Genomic DNA, 17,835 nt, shown 5'->3' on the forward strand with positions numbered 1-17,835 from the left:
TCATATGTACGTGTGTGTGTACATGACTCCCACGTAAAGGAGTATATAAATATGACTTCGGAGTCCCCTTTGTGCCGCCCACCAGTGATTGAAGGTCGTCTGCTCACAACAAAGAACCAGGAAGACCTCTGCTAAGCTCCACCGCAGCAATGACAATCCTGAAAAATTATATTTTCTTGTTTCACTTTAAAAAAAATTTACTTTTGCTCAAGTTTATGCAATTGCAGTGAATGTACTTTGTTTTTTTAAGTGTATTCTCTTGCTAGTACAATAAAGCCTAGATCGATGTTAAAGGCTACGGTACAGGTACTGGGTACATAATAATTTGGTTCCGCCTATGAAGTTTTTTATGGAAATTTAATACAGAAATGTAAAACAAATGAAATATATTTTATTAAAAAAGTTCATTTTTAAAACTTAATACTTATAAAATAAATACAATTATGCAACCAGTTCATTGCAAAATGGATTTCATGAGGCACGAACTTGAGCACCTGAGGAAAAACTGACTGCAAATACTCACAATTCTAGTATAAAGATTTATGAAATTTATGATGTCTTATTATGTTTTATTATGTTATGACAAACTTCAGCTATTACTATTACGTACTGTATGCGAATAATTATTCTATATCATAATCATAACTATATCATAATAATCATGTTAAGGCAATGCTAAATTAGAATTTTTTAGGTACGTGGTACCGGGTAAATGTTCATGTTGTACGTAAGGTACACACTACAAAGCACGTTGTTCGTTGGTTGGTGATGAGTCAACAAAGTATTCTATTTGCATACAAATGGCCAACAAATTTTAGTTAAAAAAGCTAAGCTTTAAGCGATTAATTTCAAAGTTATCTATCGATTAAGGACCAGCTGTGCATATTTAAATTTTTCCAGCTGTTAACGTTGCAATACACCAGCTGTTTGTGCACCGCAGCGATCTGGCAGCCCTGTTCAGAGGCTGAAAATAGACGACTGCTATGGCACCCAGCACCATCCATCCATCTATCTGTCGAAGTATCGATGAATCGATAGCTCGCCCTGCCACCGCTATTCAGTGTACGTGGATTTTTAAGACAACTTTCTCGATCCAAAACACAATAGGAATCACATAGCAGGCCCATGAGCAGCGTTCACTGAAGCGACCAACAATTCCCAGCCAGCCCAGTTGGACAGCCGGAGTTCGCCAGCGGTCGACCCAATTAGATGTGCCTGCCCCGCGGCCAGAGCTGATAAACTCGAATCAATCAACTCCAGCCCACGAATCCCCCCGCCCCCCGGCGTTCGGTCGATTGTTATACATTATTGATAATGACCCACACCCGCCGTCCCAGCGACGGCCTGCTGGCCCGCGTGAACTTCCCGCTGTACGCCGTGGACATGCTGACCAGTCGCCACATTCTGGTGGCCGGAGGCGGTGGCTCCAGCAAGACGGGAGTGGCGAACGGCTTTGTATGAACTGACCCATCATCTTTTGATGTCTCTAATGCTCCACTTCATATTTCCAGGAGATCTACGAACTGTACCACAATGGCAGCCACTTCTGTGCGGAGGAGGTGCTGCGCCACGAGACCGGCGCCAATGTGGTGATGAACTTTGCGGTGCGCAACGGCGGACGGAGGGGCTACCTGTGCGCCGGCCAGGAGGCGCACTGCCAGATGTACTACGTCCAGCCGCGCATTCAATCCGAGGAAGATGGCAATGGAAACGGAGTCAACGTCGGGGACGGAAAGCCTGTTCCGGAGGAGCGGCCGCACGAGAACGGCAACGTGCGCCAGCGCAACGCACACTCGGGTGTGGAGCCGGTGGCCAACGGTCATAGGCCACCGCTGTCCACCGCGGACATATTGCGGCAGTTTCAGAGACTGCACTTCGACATCCAGGCGGCGGATGTGGTCCAGACGGACTTCCTCAAGGGTGCCGAGCCACTGCAGCGCGTGGTGCGCATCAGCGGTAACGGCCGACTAATGGCCACTGGCGGCACGGACGGAAAGCTGCGCGTGTGGACTTTCCCCCAGATGACGCTGGCCGCGGAGCTGGCGGCGCACAGCAAGGAGATCGATGACCTGGACTTCAGTCCCGACAGCAAGCTCGTTGCCAGCATCTCCAAGGATGCCCAGGGCTTGGTGTGGGACCTGGCCAGCGGGCAGCTGCAACACAAGCTGCAGTGGAAAACGCCCGAGGGGGCCAAGTACCTGTTCAAGCGGTGCCGCTACGGAACCGTGGAGGCGCAAAAGGACCACTACCGCCTCTTTACCATTGCGAATCCGCTGGGCAAGGTGGGAAAGCAGCGTGGCTTCCTGCAGCACTGGGACAGTGCCAGCGGGCAGCTGCGTCAGTCTGTTGCCATTGACGAAAGCCTGTCGTCACTGGCGGTGCGGGACGACGGTCGATTCGTGGCCGTCGGCACGATGTTCTCGGGCAGCGTATCCATGTACATTGCATTCAGTCTGCAGGTAAGCTGAGGTTGGTAATCACACGACACTTCGAAGTCTAACCCGCTCTTGTATTGACAGCGCGTGCTCCACATTCCCCATGCACACTCCATGTTCGTAACTGGCCTTCAGTTCCTGCCCATCACCAACGAGGAGGGACCGCCCATCTCCAGCGACACGGAGGCAGCCGTTCTGTCCATTTCCGTGGACAACAAAGTCTGCATCCACAGTCTGCCCCAAAGGCGTAAGCAATAATCGAGCAAACTTTGAAATTATCTCACTGCCATCTTCTTTTAGGTACAATTCCCGCCTGGATTGCCATCGCCTTTCTGATCGTCATGATTTTCGCCGTGTTCGTGCTGTGCTCATACATTGGCATCTGATGTTCAATGGCCAGAAGAGAGTTAATCAATTTGCATTATTAGTTTGTAAACAGGGTTTAGTTTTCTTCAATAAGCCACAACTCCCCTCAGAACTCCGCCTCGTCCCACCCTCCATCATGTTAATTAATTTAAGTGTAGAGTTTGTGCCGGCTGCCTTATCTCTTATACTAATTGCAATGTTTGCTTAGTTGTATCATAATTTGCTTATCTCTCTAGCCCCCGCAAATGAAGCGTTTGCTCGTTTGGCAGCTCTGACAGTTGTACATGATTTTTTAAATTTAATTGATATTTCATTTACGTATACGAAGGCAAACGGAAATACTGACTGCGGCTAGTTAAAGCAGTCAAAGGGAATGTAAAACCATTTTTATAATCAAAATGTTAGCTAATCGAACTGTGGTGGGTTTAGCACACCATTCTTATAGTCACAAGTGAATGATATATAAATGCATTCAGTAATGAAGTTTCGATTTTTTATTCGTTTTCAATGCGTTGGCACAGGGAAGTGATTTGTAAGTACATAACAAATAGAGCCAATTGCTTTAAGAAAGCAATCCTGATGAACCCGAAGTACGCACAGGAAACATATCTCAGGGAATCCCGACGCAAAAGGATCCATTAACCTATCTGATGAAATTCAATACCAAATTGAATCAAATTACTTCATCGAAGTGGATAAGTTTCTTTTTAAGTTATATGGAAACCAAAAAAGGCATACACCGCTTTTGTTTATTTCACGCTTGTTTATTGACTTTCATATTTCACTTGCGTTTCTTCATGCAATATTTGATTTTACAATTTAAAACTATGTATTAACTCTGCGTTTACAAAAACTATGCTGACGCTCTTAATTATATTTGTTATCTTCTGGTTTGAAAATGTATAAACCTAGTTATGCTTGCTTTCTTCTTGTTTATCAGTTCAATATTCTCCGTGTGTAAAATTAAAGTTACCGATCCATTTTCCTCAGTTTTTCCCTTATTTAGTGTATAAAATGCATATAAAATGATGGCTACATGATGTCGAAGATGCGGTTGACACTAACGGTGGAGGGGAAGGAAGAAGTTTGGCGAGCAGAGTTTATAATAAATAAGTATTATATTATAGGTATTTTATAAATATTAAGCGCCAATATGGCCTTTGTTTTTCGTTCTCGTTCTCATTCTCATCATTATCATATGTGTATAATTATGCACGTAACTTATTATTGTGTACGGTTTGGGATTGGGACTTGTTAAGTGATCGTTTATATATAATAAACTTAGTTATGCTAATATGCTTAATATGCATAATGCCAATTGTTGCAATTTGACTAAGTGACAACACAGGAAAACAAACTATAACTACATGCTATATGCCGAACTAAAATGAAATTTTGCAATATGGGGAAACGTTTTCAAATCAAACACTCAACAAAAATCGGATCAAGCCATTAAAACGTAATAGGAGGTAAGATTAATTTTAAAACAAATTTTTTTCCTTTTTTAATACTTTTGGCATTTTCATTTTCGCTGCTTGAAAACTCTCTGCCTCTCTCTCTGCCATATCCATCCTTCTCTTTTGTGGTTTTATTCCAGGCCTAATCCCGAACCTCAGAGAATAAACTTAAGCTAATTTCAGTTAGAATTTGTTTGGACAGTCTTAATGCTGATTGGGGGAGTGGCCTCCGACCCCTACGAGGCCTTGGCGAACTGAATGACCGAGCTCATCCGTATCACCTTCGAACCGGGTCCATCCCCAGCGCCAACGGAAGCGGCGCCATTGGCGGCAGAGGAGCCATCTCCACCAGCCTTCTCCATATCCACATGGCCGTCGTCGCCCTTGTTCATGTAGTGCTTGCGCTTGCGCAGCGGCAGCGTCATCACGTTGCGGTCGGCCATCATCAGGGAGTCGCTCTCCGGCGAGGAGCTCCGTTCGGGTGACTCTGTGCTGGATCGCAGGCCGATGGCCGCCTCCACGCGTCGCACAATGTCCGGATTGGGTAGAGCGGATCTGCAAGCGGGTAAGCACAATCGGATTTAGTTTAACTCCAAAGGGCAAAGACAAGCAAAATACTCACTCATATTTGGGCACTGGTGCATAGCCCTTGTGCAGTCCGTGGCGAGCGAGATCGCCCCGCTTGAAGTGCTCGATCAGCACGGTGGCTTCATGGGTGTCATCGTAGTTGGCGGCCAGATCGCTGACGTGCAGAGTGGGTACCTGTGCCTGGTGGTTGGGCGCCTGCTGCTGCTCCGCCGGCGGTAAGGGGCCATGACCGCGGCGCAACTGCATCATTTGCCAGGCGGCGGCGTGCACATCCTCATCCTGCACATGGTCATCGTTGTCGTGATGGCGACGCGCCATGCTGGCCGCTTCGAGCAGGGCGGGATTAATGGTGAGACCAGCGGCTTGGGGCTGCAGCTCGAGCAGACTCGGCGGGGCCTGGTAGTAGTCCACGGTGCTTTCCGGCACCTGACCCTGGACCTGCTGCATGCTCAGGTCTGTGGGCTCCTCGTCCGCATAGGTGCTGTGGGCGGGCTGGGCGCTGGACACGCCGCTGTCCCGGCTCAAGGCGTCCGCCTCCATCTGGACGGGCAGGTAATGGGCCGATGTGGGTGGTGGCGAGGCCAGGCTGCTAGCCGATGGCGAGTACGTGGAGCTGAGCGAGCTGGGCGAGAGCGGCGAGGAGGTAGGGATGGAAAGGGTGGCTGCTGCAGCGGCTTTGGAACCGCGCGGCTGGCGTGCCTGGCGTGGTTTCTTTGTGGCCGGTGGCGAGCTGGGCGGCGAGTGGTTGCTGCTCTCCGAGTTGCTGCTGCCTCCTTGCAGGGATGGCGAGCCGGCGGAGGAGCCTGCGGACGTTGATGCTGCAGCTGATGCCGCCGCCTCCGCTTCGTCGTCGGGTACTTCGTTGGCATGGCCCTTGATGTGGGCCTCCATCTCCTTCTTGTTCTTGAACGTCTCGTCGCAGATGGTGCACTTGTAGCACTTGGAGCCGTAGTGCTGGACGCGGTGCAGCTTCAGCACGTGGTTGTAGCCAAAGTCACGGAAGCAGATGTCGCAGTGGTAGGGCTTCTCGCCCGTGTGCGTACGCGAGTGCACCTTGAGCTGCTTGGAGCAGGTGAAGCCTTTGCCGCAGCCCGGCTCCGGGCACTTGTACGGCTTCTCGCCGGTGTGCGTGCGCATGTGGATCACCAGCTGGCCGGACTGAATGAACGTCTTCTCGCACACGGAGCACTTGTGCGGCCGCTCGCCGGTGTGGATGCGCATGTGGCGATGCAGCTTGCCGGAGTGCTCGAATGCCCGTCCGCACACATCGCACTTGTACGGACGCTCCTTCGTGTGGATGCGCCGGTGCACCTGCAGGTTCTCCTTCACGCTGAACAGCTTGTGACAGAACTCGCACTCGAACGGCCGCTCGCCGGTGTGGGTGCGGTAGTGGCGGATCTGCAACGAGGAGAAAGAGTTACGTTTATTAATTCAATACCAGGCAGATTGAATGCGCCATCTACTGACAGCTTCTCTGTTTGGTGACACTTACCAGCCTGGCGGGTACGGCGAATGTCTTCTGGCAAACGTTGCACTGATAGGGATCCGCTCCGGCAGCCACGTTGGCCAGCGGCTTGATGGTGGGACTCTTGGGTATGCCCACCGGCAGACCCGCATCATTGAGCTCGATGGCCGCGGATGAGGCAGGCACCGCAACGCCGGCTCCCGAGGCGCCATTGAGGGAAAGATCTTGGTTCTTCGCGTGCGACTTGGTGTGGGAGGTGTGCGCGGACTTGCTGCCAAAGGTCATGCCGCACTGTTCGCACTTGAATTGCGGTTTGCCGCCGCTGGACTTGCGCACCTGCGACACCATGGCTCCTGCCGCTGGGAATCCGCCGGCGGGCTCTGTCTTGATCCGCTGGGCTGATGGAGCTGCCGTTGGAGCTGCGGTAGTAATACTATCATGTTGCTGCTGCTGCTGCTGCTGTTTCTGGTGCTGCTGGATGGCCAGTTGGTAGCTGACGAACTGCTGCTGCTCCTGCTGCTGCTGGTGCTGGTCCTGCAGCTGCAGTTGCATTTGTCGCTGCTGCGGCGTCTGCAGCAGCTCGAAGTGCTCCTGCTGGCCGCCGGACGGCGGTACTCCGATGCCCACGCCCGTGGTCGTCGCCGTCAATGGGGGCGGCACCTGGAGGCAGAACTGCGCCTGACTAGATTGTTCCGTTTTTATGAGCAGCTGGTTGGCGGAGTAGTAAACCATTTTGGTTGTGGCTGAATCTGAAAGAGGGCGAAAGAAGGATCCACATTAGATTCGTGACAATAAAAAGATAGCTAACTAACTATGTTCAATTCCAAGCCAAGTAAGCCTAAATAGGTTTAATTCAAAATAAAATAACATAAATTAAATATATATTTTTTGTATGAATCTGGTATTAACATCCTAGTGGTTGATTGGGCCACGACTTTTGTGGTTTTTCATCCAGAATATTAACCAGCTTAACCATGGCACAAAATCTAACTCCTTTTCACCCATCGATTCAGATTCTGCGTCTCAGGAAAAACAAGGAAGCAGATAGAAAGTGCAATACGGGTGGTTAGGAAGAGCCCCCTAAGAGCCAGGGAAAAAAGGGCGTAAAGGGGAAAAACCCACCCCGTGAATTTGTACTACGCACTTTCTGTTATTGCCGGCCGGGGTTTTCCACAACAACAAGGAAAACCCGAATGAGCTTATGGGGGGAGGAAAAGCGAAGGAAGACGCAAGAGAGGGAGAGCCCGAGGAAGTGGGCACAATTTCATTGAGAACCCTGCCTCGAAAATGTCCCACTTGGGATATTTGCGAGACAGCACTACGAATCGTACGGTTTCCAACCGGCATTTCCCGTTGCCATCCTGCTCGCTCTCACTTTCTGACTCAGTCGCGCTGAGTCGTGCTTTTTTTTCTGTGTGTTTTGTGTTATGATAGTATGAACCCCACCACTTCCCCCAAAAACCGAGAATTGCGTATACCAAAACAAAATGGCGTCGTGAGGGAACTTTTTCGGTCGGAACTTTCCGGAAAAGCATCTCAATTACCTTTCGCCGGCGATTTCTTGATGGCAACAGCCTTGGATGGACTCTTGGATATATCGAGCAATTCAGTGCCCGACTTCTTGAGAACATCCTTGATCCAAATTTGTTTGGGAGCCCAAGATTTCGTATCATTCTTGCTTTCAGTCATTTTGCTTCTTAATAATACTTTTCGATTGCTAAAGTTCAATCATTCAATTGCAAGCAAGTCTAATTGCGTGTCTTGTAAATTTGTAGAGATCTTTTCTTATTAAATGTGTATACTTGTAAATTTATACATTGATTTGGGTTTTGCAAAATCAGACTTTAGCTGAACTTGTGTCAGTTTTTCAGTATCAGTCCCTCGATTTGTTAATTATCAGCAGTCTTAAGTTTTATTCATTCATTTTAACTCGTTTCATGACATTTTCAGACAAGGATTTTCATTTGACGGGTGATTTTCTCCTTGATCAGGTTCTTCTTGATGATTTTGATGATTTTCTTCAAGTCCTTCGACTGCTGCACGGGATAGGTGTGTTGATAGTGCTGCATATTTTGCGGAGGCTGCTGTTGATGCTGATGGTTGCGGTATTGGTGGTGTTGACCGCCTTGGCCCGAGCCTTTATTCATGCGCATTTTTCTGAATGATCTCAAAATATCGTTCATTGAAAAGTCGGTCATTTTCGAGGTGTGGACCACACACACACACACGCACAAACACACGCACAACACCCGTACAAACAACACTTAGCGAAGTAGAATGTGATTTGGATTATGTTCACATCGCCGCTCTCGAGGTTTTCGGTTCGATGGTGTGACGGAGACTGGTGGGTGAGTTCCCGAAAAATCTGCCTCAAACCCCGTCACGGAAAAACCAACCACCAACAAGAAGAATGTTCCCATTAGATCCCAAATTTCCCTGAATTGGAAAATGTTTGAGTGCAATGTCAAGGGGAATTTTCGAGTGTTTCTCTTTCAGAGTTTGAGTGCTTTACGACAACCCAAAAATTCCCCGAGTTCAGGGAAATTTCATTGGTATCTAAGATATCTGCGACATTTTTTATTTCTAACGAAATGAACATATGTATACAAGTAGTGAATAAACTTTGAACTTGAGTGATGTAATTAGTTGGGCTTTCATAGATAAGATTCTAGCATTTGAGCCATAAATACAACGAATTAGGCAATAAGTTCTGATAGTTCTTATCGCAGTCTTATTATTATTATTATTTATCAAAGTAACAAAGTTCAACTTGCTTGCCACACTTAGCATACCAATTAGCTTATAGTATCAACAAATGTGCGTTTAGAGGCTACAAAATCTCAGGGATCTATCGAGCTGTCCAACCATAGAAAGCCAACGACCAGTTTCCACCTTCAACAACCCAACAACCCAACATTTATAAGAAACCTCCCAAAAAAAAATAAAAACAGAATGAGCACGAGAAGCAAATGTTGAAATACAAAAGTTTCAGTGAAGGCAGGTTCAAAAAACTTTATCGGCTTTCGTTGTTATTGTGCCTGATGTTTATTCGGCTGGCTGTGCGTTAAACTAGCGCAAAAGTTCATTAACATTCGACACAAAAACTATTTCTGTGAGTGAGTGTGGTGTTTTCGGAGGTGGAGGGCAGCGAATGATCACCGATCCCCCGATTCGTGAGCTCGTGCTCTGTTGGGCAGCCCGACCAAAAAGTTTGTAAAGGTATGAACGATACAGTATTTCGGGGGAAAAAAGATACATTTATCTCTTATGAGTTGTGGGGGGCAGCTAGAATGGGAAAAGCGGGGGAAGGGGGTCAGCTGCGGTTCGGAAAAGTTGAAGTGCCGTTATATTGTTGGGATAGCTCTGAAATACGGCGACTTGAAACTGGTCTTGGCTGGAAGTGATCGCTGTGTTTGGATAGATCAGTAAAGTTGCTTGGCAGGCAGTATGAAAGCTAGATACAAACTTAAACTTAACATATGTCAGCTTTTATGTATTAAGCTAAACATAACAATACAACTAACAATAAATGTTTATGCTGTAAATATAATTAAATTCCCTCCAGTTTTCCTTCAAAAATACGCTCTATTTACACGTAGCTTTCTTACACGTGCAGATACATACGGAAAGATACAGATACATGCATTGACTTGGATTCGGTGTTGGTTTTTGGTGTCTTCTTTGTGGACTTTTGATGGGGTCATTGAACACTAAAATATAAGCAAATTGTAAGCTTTTCCCTCCGCTTCTCCCACTCGAATCCAATTTGTTTACGAACTTATTTCTGCTTCCGTCGGGAGTATCCATTCCAATCGGAGTACTGTGGTACCATTTTACATATTCTAGCGGAGGTTCGATGAGCCTGATAAGATTGGGCGATAAAACACGACACGCTCGCAGTTTTTCAATTCAGTGGAAGTCTCTCAATGAAATTGTACACTAAAGTTGGAGCTGTGGGCTGACTTATCACACGAGAACTATAAACAGCGATAAGATATTGAAATTGAACGAATGAAATTGGAGTGACTGGAAATTCCCTGGGGCGAAATATGGCCGGAAGAATTGAAAATTCCACCTTCTGCATTTTTGGTAGGCACTTTATCTGCCTTAATTGTGGTTAAATTCTTATTTACAGTCAGAAGCACTATTAAGTTTGGAGTGATAAAAATTATAAAAGTTTTAAAATAGATAGATGCATATACATATGAATATTCAATTTCAAACTGCCTACAAACTGTATGCTGTCCTTATATGTAGATATTATGCTTCTCAAAACGAATTTCGAAAATGTTTCATTGGAATTTGAATAATCGTTTCGAAAATAAAATGGAACATAACGTTACTAAAACATGACAGAGCTGTGTGACTGAGTGAACATGCCAGATTTAGAAATTTTAGCATTCTACTTTAGTGTTGTATTTATATTGCGAAGGTCTAGACACGAAGTCTGAGCTTAGGCTGCGCTGCTGCTGCTCTGCCGCCGCTCTGTCGCTGCTCTGTCGCCGCCTCTGCCACAGTCTGCGTCTCTGCTGGCGAGCCACGCACAAATTGCGTGGGCTTAGCGGTTGGCCTAGGTCAAAAAGCAAAGACACGCACGCAGGCAGGCAGCGAGTTACGGTTAGGTACAATGAGCGAGAACGCACACACACACACACTCGCGCAGGGGATGGTGTAGAAGGGGGTGAGGTGAGGGAGCTAATCGCGAAGCTGGCAAATGTGGCGTAATATTCCCACCTCACGTTGCGCTAGTTGGCGAAATTGAATACTAGCGCTAGAATGCGAATACAGATATCACATACGTACATATGTATGTATGTACATACATTTGCAGAAGGTGGCACCACAATGACGTATTTTCACTTTTTTAACATCTGTGTATCACTATATGTACATTCATATAAATATACAGATGTATGTACATACAACGCTTGCTACAGAAATGGCGCAGCCAGGAAACCTTCCCTTTCGTTTGGCCATCCATCCAACACCACACCCACCCACTGGGCGTTGTTGTTTGTGTTGTTGCTGCCACTGCAACAGTCACCGCAAACAACATGCTTACTCATTGCCGAGAGCGAGAGCGAGAATGAGTGTGAGAGAGTGGGGTGAAAAGTAGCAGAAGAAGAGCGAGTCAACACGCGCATTGATTGTGAGGCTGTCGAAAACTCGCGCACGACCTCCTTACGGCAGCCCGTGTTGCTGCTGCCCGACGAGCGAGTCGAAAACCCATGCACGCCCTCCACGTGTAGTTCAAGTTCAAGACAACAGCGAGAGCGAGCAAAAGCAAGAGAGTTTGGGTGAGTAGGCACGACGCACACAATGTCGCAGCCACTGCGACGAGAGTGTGAGAATGCAGCGACCGCGCTGCCTGCGTCGACGCTGCAGTTGGCGCTGCAGGCGAACTTTTTCTATGACCGCTGTGTGTGTGTGTGTGAGGTCTAGGCAACTTTGCATTGCATACTTTTTAAACACTTTTTGCTTTTCGAAGGATTTTGTTAGATTTCAAGGTAATGTATCCAAATAGGAAGGATAGGAAAATATTTGTATATACATATTTTATCAGACAAGAAACAGAAGTAATAAAACCTCTTTAAAAAACAACTGGTTTAAATGCAGTTGCAGAATTGCCTAACGCAGTTCCGCTTCAACTTGAATTCTGCTCGATAAAACGCTGCCATCAGCGGCAAGCGACGTCGCTGGCGACGGAGCAACCTCAATTCAGCCAAAGGTTAATGAACTACAAAAAAAAAAGCTCACAGCGATATTTTTTCAAAAAGTGTAGAGAAAAGAGATCCAAAAAATACGTATGAGTGTCTTGGTGCCGCAAGAAGCCCCAAAAAACACTGCTCTTCGGGGGAGGGCGGGGATTCAGATCGAGATACAGACAGATACACATACAGCTGGGCACGAAGCTGGGCAACCACAGTCAATACATAATGTTTTGTGAAACCCCCAAAATAAGTACGATAAATAATACGAGCAGAGATCCCAAAAAAGAAGCAACAAAGGGGCGGCATGCACAAGTGCCGCCTTTACATACATAAATATGTACGTACATACATATGTACATACGTGCCGAATTTTGTGTTCTTTGTCCGAAAGGGGGATTGAATTCACTTTACATACTCGTTACGTTCCTTTTGTTCTGGCACCAAATTGAAACACGGTTTTTACTGCACCTTAAAAATAACTCGGCACACGCATTCGGGTGAACATTTTTCATTTATTTTTTGGGGGAGTGCCGAAGCTTTCGATATTTTTTTTGATTTTTGAAGCTGCATTAGGGGAAGGCAAACGTGTTAGCCGAAAGCTTCCGGCATTACGGATAAACACTCTGACTAACGAAATCGAAGGGCCCATCATTTTTGGGGGGTGTGTGTTGCCAGAACTGGTCGCGTTGAAGTGATCGTGATGCGCACACATCAAATGCCAATTAACTATATATTCTACACCAGTTACTCAGCGGAAGATTCCGAACGCGGTGTGTATCTTGCGGATACATTGAACATTGCAGAAGCAGCTTGAGAATGTGTGTGTGTTATTTTTTGGCAAAAACAAGTTTGACAGGTTGATTGCCATTAGCCACAAAAGTTGTGCCAAGTACTTGCCAGAAATGCAGCCCTCTTTCCGAATGCATTTTATTGGATTAATCTAGCTGCTCTTGATTAAGCACATTGTTATGAAATATTCACATTTTACTGCCCATTTTCGTTGCCTTGAACTTGAGTTGCGGAGCAGCGCAACTGGCCTTCAAACGCAGCTCGGTACAGTGGGCACTCGGTACGAAAGAGCTCAGCTGTGGCGTGTACAGCCAACGAGCAGCGTCAAAAGCTGACGCGACGCTGCAGTCTTGTCCTTGAACTTGGCAAACATTTTTGCTGCTGTATTTTGCACACACACACACTCGTGCAGTTCGTGCAATTCAAATGCACACAGCTGCAGCTGCATTGCTCATGTGTGTGTGCACACATACACGCATAACGCTTATGTACAAATTTGAGTATCTGTGTGCCACACAGTAATTTAACGTTTTTATGAAGAACATCGAATAATCATTGTATTTCGGAATTTGCCTTTGTCAGAGTGAAGTGACAGCAAAATCACTTTAATCACCAGCTGTTTATTTTGTTCGTAATTTCGTAAAATATTAATTTTTTTGGTCATCTTCTGACTTTTGAAGAATTCTAGATAAGACCTCTATATTTCTTTCCGGAAATAAGCACTACTTATAATATTCAATGAATTCCCCTAACTGATGAAATATTTTTAATGAAACCTTAAATTCGAAGAAAGGCCATCATAAACTATCATTTGACTTTTTAATAGATAACAATAATCTAGAAAACATTAACAGTTGTGCGTTTCCCATTTAAAAAAAGCTTATCATGGGGTTTTCGACACGTGTATATTCCCTTATATCAATAAAGTTCCCAAGAACTTGCGTATGTACATTTGAATAACGAAATTCACAAGACACTGACCATAGAAAACTTTTTGCCGAACAAAAAGTGTATGTATGTATATTGGCAGCACCGGCAATTAGAAACAAGAACCAAGAAACAGAATATAAGCTGCTATAAAATTTGTTAACCAAGGTCAACATTTTTTATTTATAAAAGTATCAAAAGAGCAACAATTGGAGTGGCGAGAGGGGGGTGGGCGAGTGGGTAGACATCCTAAATATATGCATATATGTGTGTATATACACCACTCGAACTTGATAAACAAACAAGCGATAGCAGCAACAACGCTTCCGAAGAACTTCCAAAACGGCACCAGTAACAAATTCACAAAAATATGGCGGTTTCGATGGGAGGCAGGGCGGGGACAGGGGCAGGGGTGGTGGAGCCATGGGGGTGCCTATAGAGATACAGAAATTTTTGGCAGCACACACAGATACGCGTGCAGGCACACACACACACAGGCGCAGGTTTTACGCATGTCTGCGAACCGGCTTTTTACGCTTTATTCCCCATTTGCGTTAGAATATCTGGACTCGAGTCAGTGCGTTGTGTGTATCTGCCAAAGATACACAGCCACAGCTAAAGATACAGATACAGATACAGATACAAATACAAATACAGGTACAGAGCAACAAAAGTCTCCCTAGTTGTTGCCGCTGCGTTCTAACATAAAACTCAATGGGGTAGGCAAAGGGTAGGTCGTCGGTCGCCTAATCAGTCCAAATTCGAGGGTTTTGCCACGAGTTGGTCATGTGACTTGGTCGGTTGTCGGTCCAAAATGTGACAGAAAATATGGCGAATATATAGCGAATATATGGCGAAAATATAGCCTGCATGAAACCGGAGAATTAAGAATGCCTGATAAGGCCTTCGCTTCATTTGTGCTCTTCGCTTTCGTTTTCTGATACTCGCTGATATTTGATCGCAGTTTGCACATTTACGACCAGAAACAAGTGACTGCTCTAAAAATAAATTCCAGTTATAAATATCGCTTATTTGGTTTATTGCTAAAGTGCCAAGTTAAAAGCGCTAAGAATAATTGCGGAATACAATCAGGTCCAAAGATACAAAATTATACGATTAGAAAGGGCGAAGTCGATATGCTCAGAATGCTTTACAAATACAGTTTGGAAATATGATATTTGAATAATTATAATAATTGAATCGTTGAAATGGCAAGTTATCAAATGCGGCAGATACAATTCGATTGTATTTCGCCTGCTCTATCGACCAAAACTCACTATCACCAGTTAGCATTTCCGCCTTCCAACTTTTTATGGCGAAATCGCCACATATAAGCTACATAATCGTGGAATCGGTCATATATCTTGGCATCCCCAACTCCCAGTGCCATACAATCTGAGCACGGCACCATTCATAAAGCAGCTGCTGCTCCCACATGAAGCGTACATTTGAATATCGCCAGAGTGCTTTGATAAGAGTGCCAACAGGTGGAACGTGAATGAACGCAGCTACGACAACCCAAGTGAGTGCGGCCCCGAAAAGAATGAAAGTCGAATCAAATCAGCTTGGCAATGGCAACGGCTGCGATAGCGATACCCCAGCATTAACTTATTGTATTTTTCTCGCTTCTTAATCGGCATTTTTGTTTTTGTGCCCTGCGACGACAATTTCCTGTGAACATAAATACCTCAATATCAATTCTCCGAGATTAAAACAGCAAAGAATTTTTTCGCAACCAGCTAGTTGGTGTTACTTTCCGAATTGTTGAGCTCGTTGATTTGTTCTTTCGCCTGACGTTGGCACTGACCTTCGGACACAAAATTGGCAAATGATTTGATAAAAGGTGTGATAAAATCAAATCAAATTTCTAACCAGAGCTATGGATACGAATCTCCAAACATGACTGTCAAGTTGAATACTTATTATAAACAATTTGAATTGTCATGCTTATTTGCCTAATGCTCTGGTTACTGCCCAAATCGTCCTTATATACTGAAGGTAATCGAATTTAAGTAGTTATGTTGAAGACTATAATTATCGATCGTATAATAAAAATAATAATTGCTTCAGTTCGCCGAGGCTTTTGCTTTCTATGGGGCTTCTGGTAAACAGATCACCTGTTGATATGGTTTCGCTATCACAAATGGATGGCATGATCCTGTCAAGTGTTTAGACCCCCAAACAGTGAATCATCACATGAGTCACCATTGCTTAGGAAACCCCTCTTGAGGATCGATAGAGCCACTATCAAAAGTGGCGAATACCTAGAACGATTTATATTAGCCTATTGTCATGATGACTCAAAAGGTCGATTCTTAAGCTAATTGGCTTTTGAGTCACCATGAAACAGCTGGTAAGGTAGCAGTTTTTGGGAATTTTTTTCCTTGTGGCAACAGATACTGCATTGCGGTAATGGGTGAAAATGACCAGAGGAAAATAAATGGGTGCATCATGGGGCGAATGTGTGATTTTTGTTCTGATTGCGTATTTATAGGTCTGTTGTGATACTTTTTTGGCGCTTATCATTGCCGTGCCATATTTATATTGACGTAAGTTGCGGGGGATTTTCAGGATAAGTCACCTGTATTGCGTATACGACATGTTGAACAATGAAATAGGAGAAAATAAAACTCGAATTTTAAAGTTTCTTTTTGGAATGCCGCTAATTTAAAAAAAAATAATTTTAAATAGACTATATAAAACCAACTCACCATATAATTGATGAATAAAATCCGTAGAATTCAGTTTATAAGTCCTGCTCGACCGCAATAGGTATTCCAAGTTGGGCTTCTGATGTGTGATCACTGTTTTGCTGCTACGCCGAGTTTTTCCTTTTTTTTTTACAAGTTCTGAGGGAGTGCGCGTCCAAACACGCAAATCGACCAGAGGCAAGTGTTTTCCGCCTAAACTTTTTACTTTTTCACTGCGCCGCGTAACCGTAATCGCAATCGCAGCGACAAATCTCTCCCTCTCTCTCTCTCTGTCTCTCTCTCCTTTTCGCAGTTGCCGATGAACAATTACAAAATCCACTGAGACCGTTAGAAGAGGAACGTTTCTGTTTTTCGTTTCGCAGTAATATTGCTATTGCTATTGTTATTGTTGGTGTTATTGTTGGTGGTAGCTGGCTAGCACTGAAAGGCGCTGAGCAAGCGATCGTACGTATACTTGATGTGCGGCACTCGGGTTCACTCGGCTCTCTTCGGGCAAGCCACTCGTCACTCGTCGTCAACCTTCGCGCTTTGATATTATAAAATTATTAGTTTCAAGTTTAGAATCGTGCTGCTCTCTTGCACCACTCGTCGTCTCTGAAGCACTGATGTAGCTTTTGCTGTTGCCTTTGCTATTGTTGTTCTTTTCCGATTTCCGTGAATATGTTCTAGTCACGAGTGTGTGTGTGTATGTCTGTGTGTGTTTATTATCTGCTGAGCAACTAGCAATCGTTGTTGTTATCTCTGCGCACATTCATTCACACGCCACTTTAAACAATATTGACCTAGGTTGTTATGTAGTATTCGGGCTATACATACATATGTACAAACACACATAACGTTATACAGCTTCAGTAATTCACTAATTCTTAGCACTTCCTATCTCTGTTTGTGTCAGCTTGCCGGAATTGAACTTAATTTCGGCTTTCCGATATATCAGAGCTGTCAGTCTTTAGTTGTACCGTACACACAACGTAAAAAATTGATTTAGAAATTGCACTTGCGTTTGAAACTATAACACTTAACGACCACCACTTTACTTCAACTTCATAAGGCAAACGAGATCGATTGGTAGGTATATAGAATATAACGATTTGATTGGGTTCTTTGCGTTTCGCAGCTGCTGGGCATTAACTTTCTAAAACTACTCGAGGTCCAAGTTCCCGTGAAATTCGGAGAACGTAACGTCCGTGCGCGTTGCCTGCTCGTCGAGAAATACGAGAACCGAAAAATTCGCCGAGAACAAAGCTCGCTGCGGCAGCGGCGTCTACTGCGCAGTCAGCGCATAACGAAAGTCGCTGCGACGTATGCCTATGTATGTGTGTGTATCTGCGTAAACCGGCATTTGCCGCAGCTGCCATAACACACACACACACACACGCAATAATT

The 17,835-nt window shown here is 45.1% G+C and overlaps 2 protein-coding genes across 3 annotated transcripts; one reads left to right on the top strand and one right to left on the bottom strand.

Annotated features, from left to right (window-relative positions):
• Nucleotides 1–1,022: 1,022 nt before the first annotated feature.
• On the top strand, nucleotides 1,023–3,284 carry LOC120446597 (prolactin regulatory element-binding protein). The gene is made up of 4 exons (XM_039627631.2): nucleotides 1,023–1,455; nucleotides 1,512–2,459; nucleotides 2,520–2,682; nucleotides 2,736–3,284. The coding sequence occupies exons 1-4, from the start codon at nucleotides 1,315–1,317 to the stop codon at nucleotides 2,819–2,821; spliced, it is 1,338 nt and encodes a 445-aa protein (XP_039483565.1). The 5' UTR covers nucleotides 1,023–1,314; the 3' UTR covers nucleotides 2,822–3,284.
• A 260-nt stretch (nucleotides 3,285–3,544) lies between these two features.
• On the bottom strand, nucleotides 3,545–17,651 carry LOC120446585 (Krueppel homolog 1). Of its 2 annotated transcripts, none has more exons than XM_039627609.1 (4): nucleotides 16,450–17,651; nucleotides 6,339–7,060; nucleotides 4,881–6,244; nucleotides 3,545–4,813 (listed from the first exon to the last, which is right to left on the bottom strand). In XM_039627609.1, exons 2-4 carry the CDS (start codon nucleotides 7,041–7,043, stop codon nucleotides 4,495–4,497), a joined length of 2,388 nt encoding a protein of 795 aa, XP_039483543.1. In that variant the 5' UTR covers nucleotides 7,044–7,060; nucleotides 16,450–17,651; the 3' UTR covers nucleotides 3,545–4,494. The 2 variants fall into 2 exon arrangements, with proteins under 2 accessions (XP_039483543.1, XP_039483553.1); XM_039627619.2 differs by lacking the exon at nucleotides 16,450–17,651 and adding an exon at nucleotides 8,281–8,771.
• Between the last annotated feature and the right edge of the window lie 184 nt (nucleotides 17,652–17,835).

The sequence above is a fragment of the Drosophila santomea genome, chromosome 2L (genome assembly GCF_016746245.2).
Source record: "Drosophila santomea strain STO CAGO 1482 chromosome 2L, Prin_Dsan_1.1, whole genome shotgun sequence".
NCBI classification, from domain to species: domain Eukaryota; kingdom Metazoa; phylum Arthropoda; class Insecta; order Diptera; family Drosophilidae; genus Drosophila; species Drosophila santomea.

Coding starts and splice junctions, on each gene's coding strand:
- LOC120446597 (XM_039627631.2), top strand. CDS start 1,315: ATGACCCACACCCGCCGTCCCAGCGACGGCCTGCTGGCCCGCGTGAAC. Junction 2,460..2,519: donor ACATTGCATTCAGTCTGCAG/GTAAGCTGAGGT, acceptor TTGTATTGACAG/CGCGTGCTCCACATTCCCCA. Junction 2,683..2,735: donor CCACAGTCTGCCCCAAAGGC/GTAAGCAATAAT, acceptor ATCTTCTTTTAG/GTACAATTCCCGCCTGGATT.
- LOC120446585 (XM_039627619.2), bottom strand. CDS start 8,509: ATGACCGACTTTTCAATGAACGATATTTTGAGATCATTCAGAAAAATG. Junction 7,061..8,280: donor GATCAAGGAGAAAATCACCC/GTCAAATGAAAA, acceptor GCCCTCTTTCAG/ATTCAGCCACAACCAAAATG. Junction 6,245..6,338: donor TCGCCGTACCCGCCAGGCTG/GTAAGTGTCACC, acceptor TCCTCGTTGCAG/ATCCGCCACTACCGCACCCA.